Source organism: Cystoisospora suis (assembly GCF_002600585.1).
Source record: "Cystoisospora suis strain Wien I chromosome Unknown contig_6758, whole genome shotgun sequence".
Taxonomy (NCBI): Eukaryota; Apicomplexa; class Conoidasida; order Eucoccidiorida; family Sarcocystidae; genus Cystoisospora; species Cystoisospora suis.
In genome coordinates, this window is record NW_027159545.1 from 1 (window position 1) to 8,334 (window position 8,334).

General features: G+C 48.6%; 2 protein-coding genes across 2 annotated transcripts; both read left to right on the forward strand.

Annotated features, from left to right (window-relative positions):
- The first annotated feature begins 2 nt into the window (after positions 1-2).
- On the forward strand, positions 3-1,289 carry CSUI_010157 (toxoplasma gondii family a protein). Its single transcript, XM_068070262.1, has one exon. It carries the CDS (start codon positions 54-56, stop codon positions 810-812), a length of 759 nt encoding a protein of 252 aa, XP_067917761.1. The 5' UTR covers positions 3-53; the 3' UTR covers positions 813-1,289.
- A 3,486-nt stretch (positions 1,290-4,775) lies between these two features.
- CSUI_010158 (toxoplasma gondii family a protein) lies at positions 4,776-6,581 on the forward strand. The gene has a single exon (XM_068070263.1). The coding sequence runs from the start codon at positions 4,997-4,999 to the stop codon at positions 6,047-6,049; it is 1,053 nt and encodes a 350-aa protein (XP_067917762.1). The 5' UTR covers positions 4,776-4,996; the 3' UTR covers positions 6,050-6,581.
- The last annotated feature ends 1,753 nt before the right edge of the window (positions 6,582-8,334 follow it).

The following is an 8,334-nucleotide window of genomic DNA, read 5'->3' on the forward strand; positions in this document are numbered from 1 at the left end:
TCGGAGGCTCACAGATTCTGCTCGTGGTTGATGAAAGTAACAAGGCCGTCTTCATGCCCCAGGGAGCGAGACCTGCTGGGCAGCAAAACGAAGGCTTGAATAGCGTTGTTTACGCCGTTGAGAATGGAGATTGCCATCCTAGCAAGACTCTTACCTATGACGAGGTTTTCCCCGGTTTGGGCTCGTCAGACACGAAGACCTTCTGGGTGAAAACAACATCGGCGCTTGAGTCCGGCTCTCAAAATTCTTTCAGAGCCGATGTGGGCTCAACACCAGTAACAAATTATGTCTTCACTAATCCTCCTGCAGACAAGCTTCAGGGCAAGCAAGTCAGTTTTTGTGTTCGATTTCATTCACCAGCGTCGGTTACAAGCACCACAACAGTAATCACTACAGCCGGGAGCGTTGCAACTCAGGAAAGCACGCAGAAGCCCGTCGCGACACAGCAAAACCCACAGCAGACAGGAACTGAGGACAAACCCACTCCCTCCGCAAAGGTTGAAGTACACCAACCTTCTCTAGAAGATTTGGTGAAGAAAGATTCACCGCGAGAGGGTCACAAATTGGTGGAGGACAAGGAAGAGCCTGTAAACCTTCTGGAGAAAGACGGTGATAAGAAGATCGTACATAAGATGCCCGGAGTTTACCTAAGCAAACAATCTGCTGACCATGAAGGTGAAACACCAGTTGGCTTTGACTTGACAGTGATTATTCACTCGTCTGCGTCTCACGTGACCGTCCATACTCTCTCTATTTTCTCCGTACTTGCTAGCTCGCTTCTAGGTATCCTACAGGGTGCCCCTTCTGTTTGAAAGTAAGCATGGAGTTCCTTCTTCAGAACACATATTTCTTCTGCTCTTCCTGGCTACCAAGAAACGTCATGAGGAAGACACAACAAAAGGAAAGACCAGGAAAAATAACGTACACCTACCAAAAAGATGGCGATGGAGAGCTGGCCTTACAAAGAGAACCGCCAGAACACAACTGGCCATCGGCTTCTCTGTCTTTCTTCCAGCAAATATATCCTTATCGTTCTTATGATCTGTATACCACTCCGCAGAAAAAAAGTCTGCTTGTCAGTCATTCATCGCGTTTCCTCTCTGGTGAACAGCAACTGTGACCTTTGCAGTTACACCTCCTTACCTTCTACCTATCATCATCTTGTCTGCACATAGCGCAGGGAAAGAATTGTGTTCCACGGTTGACGTATCTCATGACAAAGGTGTAAGCGCCACGGGCAAGTGCATAGAAAGAAGTTACTACTCCCGAGGTAAAGAACTCCTGAGCATTCCCTAGATTTCTTAACTCTTGGCCAGTCTCCAAGAACCTGTTGTCAAGAAACAAAGGATCGTTTCCGTGTCAGGGGCTTCAAGACATGGTAGACATCAATCTGCCGCTACCTAAATCTAGCTGGACTAACGCAACAAAGAGACTGTTTTTGAACTCCGAGGAATTCCACGAGTATGGAAATGAGAAAAGTGCCGAGGTGAAAGAAAAACAGAGAAAGATGGAATAGGCTGGCCACAGTCAGGCACGTCCCTGAAGCTTTACTATCTTGTCTCCGGTGCAGTCTGTTTTCTCGCCTGTTTCTTCACCTCGTAATGAATCTCTTGTTCATCAGCGGAAACACTCTTGCTCTAGTTAGAAGAATCGCTCCCCGACACTTTCCAAAAGTAAAAAACAAGGACAAACTGTCTAGGACTCTAGAGCTACTTTGAAACTGATATAGACGCATACATGACTATATTCATCTCTACTATAGGGCCGATGTGTCAACGTGTAGTGAATGAAGATACGCATGTCGGAGCGTGTCTGAAGACGAGAAGAAATAGCTGCTCTGTATCTACTGTCTTCACTGAAAAGGCGAATCTGGATGAGCCCCAGTGCAGTGTTTAGTTCGACACACGGATCTGCTCCTCACTTAGTTTTCATTCCAAGAACTCCCTCGTAGCAACGAGACAGCCTTTCACAGCCGGAATGACAAACAACTCATAGACGTCATCTGCTCACGCATATAAGGCCGAACACGGAAAGTGAAAGAATCAAACAGGATGATAAGAGCACACAAACAGGAGAGCGAGCTTTCCCTACGTCTTCCTTATCGTCCGCCTCTTGTGCTCATGATGGACAAGATTCGACCGGCTGAACAGAAGGAAAAAGGATGGATTATTCCGCTTACCTTTTTTTACTGTGAGAGTAGAGAGGGCATAGTGGAGACAATGTCGATGAGCGTTACCAAACACCACGAGATACCATATCCACACAGCTCCGCAATACACGAAGGTAGGGAACAGCGATTCTTCAATTTCTCCCACTCTGCAAAGCACACGTTTCCCAGGAGTATACGGGCACACCTTCTCCTCATGGAAGCTCTCCACACGAAGTTAGCCGGACTCCTCTGGCCTCTTTTGTAAGCAAGAAGAAGAGCTCACCAGAAGAACGAGACACTCTGAATTCTTCCCGACAAGAGAAACGTGAAAGGCTGAAAAGCACGGCCGAGGCTTTGCCGATGGAAACGGACCAACTTCGCCAATCTTTTTGCTTCTGTATCGCCGCAAAGATCTTTAGTACTCTCAACACAGAAAGGACGCCAGACCTCTTCCCTAGTTATTGTTCTGCTTGTCCAAGAAAAGAAAAATGAGCTAACAGTTCCGGTGAACGAGGCGAGATGACTTGAAAATGCCATTTCACAGTTTCCTTACAACACTGTAAAGTCCTGCCATTCTCTAAGGCAAGCCCCCGATCGGGACAAAGTAGGACTTCCTGGTCCTCGTATCTCTGAAAGAAGTCGCGCGTCGGAGAATCATGTCAAGTGCGGGCCCGCGCAACTCCTTTTCCGAGAAGAGAAAGTCGTGACTTCCTCTACATCTACCGGCAGTCGTAAGCCTCTTTCTCCTGCAGTACAACAAGGCGCCCGGGCCGAATGCCTTACACTAGATGTTCTGTTTAACACAGTGAAAGGGAACTGAGAGAGACACGGAGGTCCTGTTGTACTTTGAGAGATTTACCCGAGAAGCTCCTCAGACAGGGGAAATTTCGCACAAGAAACACAGCTGACGAACCAACCAGAGGAGAGGGTCCAAAGGACCTTAACCCTGAATATGCATACAAATATGCATGTCACATACCCGGGCTTATACATATAGATATCAACATCTCATACAGTGGAGTCGGATACACAAAAGACACAAAACACCGAGTTATCGTATGGAGAGATCTCCAAGAATACATACCTGGTACGTATCTGAGATGCTATCGTATCTTCGATCTCGCGTTACATAGGCGTCCTTCTTTGCCCTTTCCAAGTCTCATTTCTTTACCCGGTGCCGGCTGGGCCATTGTTAAAGGAACGTGATTCTGGAGACCTCGGGAATGAATACAAACAGCTGAGGACGAATCACAGGCCTTCAGCTGTGCCTGCCTACCCATAACTAGGCATACGATGGAGTGTGTTCCCAATTCTCCTAGCTCTCTTGTGCGCATGCATCTACGGGAGAGTCTCCTCGGCTAGAGACACACATCCGTGTTCTTTTTCCCTGTGCTATCCACATACCGTACTTAGGCACCAGCTCATACATCCACATATCCTGGGAGTTTCAACGCGACACGGGGATGTTCAGAAGAGAACACGAATGGATACAAAAGAGCGGAGCGGCTGGTTGAGTGACTGGCCACAGACATGTTCTCTTTGTTCTTTTTTCTCCTCGTGTTCTGTTCTGTTTAGGTCCGGGCGTCGACACCCCGGACGACTCCGTGAGGATGCAAGGCTTGCAAAATCATACTTTCCTTGTTTATATTCCAGCAATGCCCTCGAGCCTCTGTTCCCGACTCCAGGAGGCTGGGAATTAGTTCTGGATTGCCTGTGATGATTTGAGAAGAAAACAGAGACGGCTCTTGGGCTGCACTGTAGATTCTCTGTCAGGGCGAGAGACTACATCAGATCTGTCCTTTCTCGGATGGGTTCTTTCTCTTCAGAGGCAATCGCCCAGCTAGGCAAACAAGGGGGTTGGCAAGCTAGGCTCCAAACAAACAAGCAAACCGGCATGCGCCTCCTCGCACGCGCTGGCGGGTGTGCTGTGCTGTGTTGCCCTGCGCTCTTGGCCAGGCGTGCGTCTATTACGAAGTGCTGTACTGTGCGACTCCGGAAGAGCCGCGCAGTCGTGCTGCGGACAGAACTGCTTTCGCTACTTTGCCTTAGACGTGGTTAGAAAGGGCGAAATTAAACTAGGTGAGTTTTGACGGCAGTCAGGACCACAGATCGAGACTACACGGAAACGGCCAACGATCTGATCTTCCTCTGTCTTAGTTTCTTTGTAGCTTGCGCCGGAGCCACTCGCAATCTGTGGAGTAACGACGATTCTGATAATAGCGAGATGGTCAAGACGACCGTGACTGCCGACTTTAAACGTGCGTCCGCGGATTCTCTGCTGTCGTCACAGCCGAGCAAGTTGAAAGGCGTGGCGGGTAGCGGGAGGCTCACCGGAGTAGCCAGAGTCCAGGAGACGCCCACTGCTCCAGCTAGAACCTGCTGCGATGCTGGTGCAGTACAAGTGCAGACCCATGCCCGCCAAAGCGAGATTCCCCGCCCTGGACGAGGGAGCACCGAGGGCCTGCCGGACTGACAGGAAGAAGGACGGTAAAAAAATTAAGAAGGGATTTTTCTTCTGTTCCGCCGTATGCTACGTCAGCTAGACTGTGGAAGCCCGCATGATCGTTACTAACGTCGCGTTAGCCACCATTCCTGCGCGGTGGGAGGACACCTTGCGCAGCCGGAAGCAAGACCCGGCAAGGGAGCGGTACTGGGTCATCGTAGAGGTGACCCGTATAGCACGACAGGACCCGTCGGCCTGGTGTAAAGGATCACTGGCGTCCCGTCAAGTGAATTCAATCACATAGATGTATCGCCTCGACGACTCGAGTGATTTGTGTCGTGCAGAAAAGCCCTTTGTTTGAAGATATTGGCAGGGTATCGGATAGCATTCCTTGGCTAGCCATAATGGCGCGAGGGGATTCTTCTCTGCTTCGCTGTTGTTTCCGAGCAGCTGTTCCTTTGTTCATCATAGGAAGGCTTGGCGTTCCGACACCAGTTCAGGCAGACAACACAACATCAGGCCTCAGCAATGCGAATGTCGTTCTCAGCATTCCGGCAGGAGGATCAACATCGGACCGCGTAGAGGAAGTGTCCCTGGGAGGTTCCCAGATTCTGCTCGTGATCGACGAAAGCAACAAGGCCGTTTTCATGCCTCAGGCGCAAAGTTCTGCAGAACCTAAAGATGCCGAGAACCTGAATGAATTTGTTTATGCCTTCGAGAATGGAGCATGCAATTTCAACAAGACTCTTACCTATGAAGAGATGTACCCTGGTTTGGGCTCATCAAACCCGAAGACTTTCTGGGTGAAAACAACAGGCCCGCTTGATTCCGGTTCTTCTCGAGCTAACTCGGGCTCAGCATCTGTAACGAAGTATGTCTTCACTAACCCTTCATCGGAAAAGCTTGACGGCAAGAAAGCCACCTTTTGTGTTCGGTTCCAGTCTCCAGCTTCCTTAGGGACGAGCACGACAACCACAACGACTCCTACAAGTCAGTCGCCACAGACCGCCTCAGCTACAACCCCGACCTCTACATCCGACACTCCTTCATCCAAGGTTCCAGAGAACGGAGATCATACAGAGGAGGGTTCACACACAGAAGGAGGCACAGCCGAATCTCAAGTTCAGAGGGAAGAGAAGGCGTCAGGTGCGTCTCTACAAGCTTTGAAAATGAAGGAGTTAGCTAATTCCCTTAGAATGGCTCAGGCGAAGCAGGAGAAGGAGAATTTTGAGGGGTCTGTAAACTTCCTGGAGAAAGACGATACGATGCCAGCACGCAGGTTATCGGGAGCCCGTCTGAGCGAAGGATCCGGTGACAGTAAAGGAGAAACGCCAGCAGGTCATTACTTGACGGTGATTATTCATTCATCTGCTTCTCATATCGCTCTCCATACTTTGTCTATTTTCGCCGTACTTACTAGCTCTCTCTCGGCTATCCTAAGGTCTGACCTGTTTTGAATATGAGCCCGAAGGAGGTTTTTCTTTATTCCGGATGCACTTATCTTCTGCTGTTTCTTGTACGAAGAGTTAACAGAGGGGAAGAAAAACAGCAGCAAAGAAGGTCGCAGATAGCGCAGAAAGATATCTTTCGGCAAGGTGGACTTCGCCTTCAGTAGAGATCAATGCGAAGTATGCTGGAATACATAATGCTTGGGGAAGGAAAACAGAGAGCGGGAGAATAAAAACAGGCGTAGTAGACACACAACTGGTCATGCCTGCCAGAGGTCTCGAACTGACTTCACTCTACTCTATCAGAGACCTGCCTTGTCTGCTGTTATGTGTACATCTTGGATTCATGTCTTTTCATGACTCAGGAGTCGTTTTGTAGGAGTGAGTTTAGTTGTCAATGGGCCGGCGAATGTCTCCTCGCCTCCCTGTCGCCTTGTTTCTTGCGAAGTGTACTTGCACATTCTCGTCTCTTCCTCATTGAAAGAAAGCCAGCGGTAAGGGGGGGTAAGCGCTCTTTTATTTATAGTTACTGATTGATCTGTCCGTAGAACGTTCTACAGGTGAGGTATTTCAACTTCTGTATAAGCACTGGCTCTCGCTCGTACTTATCTGTCAAACAACCTTTCGCAACTCGCTGTCGAAAAAGCCTAGGATCTCCTGGTGAAGCCCAGGAGGGAGTCTACGACCATCTGCCACTTCTCTCTATCACGACGAACAGAGCGATGTCTTTCTCGCTCTGTAAAGTATCAGACAAGTACTATAATGAAAAAGATACCAGGATGCCGAAAGGGAAAGAGAAAACGTTCGACCAAGGTTACTCAGAGCAGCCGGCCACTAACAAACCTAGGACGTTTTTATCACCTTCTTTTGGGCGCAGCCCGCTCTATTCCGCCGCATTTCGATGTTCCTTGCCTCTCACCCGTCTCCAAGGCTATCTCCGGAAACACACTCACCCTACACACGTATGTGTATAGAGTTCTCCACAGTGCTAAGAAGTAGCGAAAACTGTACGACCCAAGTGCGACACACCTCAAGGCCAATCTATATACGTATACATAGTGACTACAATCCTATTCTTCTCTGTCTGTGTACACGTCTACTTACTGCATCTGTACTTCATGTATTTGCGTATGGCTGTACATGCGTGGGTAGATCGACACACGTAGCTACTCAGCTTATCTCTATTGTCTATACTCAGGTAAAAACACGCGGTCAGAGCACTTTCCTCACGTGCTCTGACCGCATGTTTTTATGCGCCGTGAAGCAAAGCCTTCATGCAGAAGCAATTCGTACAAGAGAGACAGCCTTGTATAGTGTTGCACTACTCACCAACTAGAGATTTATTCTGCCCCATGTATAGAACACTTAACACGGAAACCTGAAGAATGAATTGGTCGGAAGAAGGAGGAAAACACAGATTCAGAAGAATTTCAGAAGGATGGCGTCGTTGGCTTCATTGTCATTCCTCAAGATGAGGGCTACGCCGGCGCGACAGAGATTAAAAGACTGAAGATTGCTATTATCTCCTCTAGCGGAAGTATTGAGAGACTGAGTAGATAGAAATATGTCGATGAACGTTACCAGAATCAGGAAGCAGACTTTATAGTTACACAACTTTCGAAGCTAAGGATAAGAGAAGGATGGGAGAAGTCGCTCATCTTTTACACTCGACCAAAGGAAGAGGCACCGTCACCCCCACATACACCGCATCTCCTCACACCCATATAGCGTGGTTCGACTTGCGTTACGAGAAAAGAAAATGTTTCACGACGAAGAAAAACAAAACACTAGCTGAAGACCAGGAACAGTCAGGAGACCCGGTATTTTTCCGCAAAAAGGCGAGACGGAAGAAACTAGACAAGCTAACAAGACAACAAAGATTCTGTCTAAACAGACGGGAGCAACGAGTCGCTCGGTTTTTTCTTTCCGTTTCTCCGTGCGAAGAACGGGAACGCTCTTGAGAAGGAAAGAATAATTAGTCTCCTCTCTGCTTCTCGTTCCGTTTGCTGTTCAAGAAAAGAATCATCAGAGCTAGCTATCCACCAACATAATAAGTGATAAGCCCATCGAGAGTTCCTCTTTCTCCTCTTCATCCCGACAGTGTAGAAACCTGAATCATGGTGTGCTGAAGCCCTGGATACCAACTAACTTCGCAACCCATAAGAAAGGAAGAGTCTGTGCGGACTCTTCCGTTGTTATGGGAGCCCTGTCTACCTCATAGCCTCACCGACTCGCCTCCTCATGAAAGATCCATCCCAACTATTGCCCAGCTCAAGAAAAGATTTCCTTCCTTC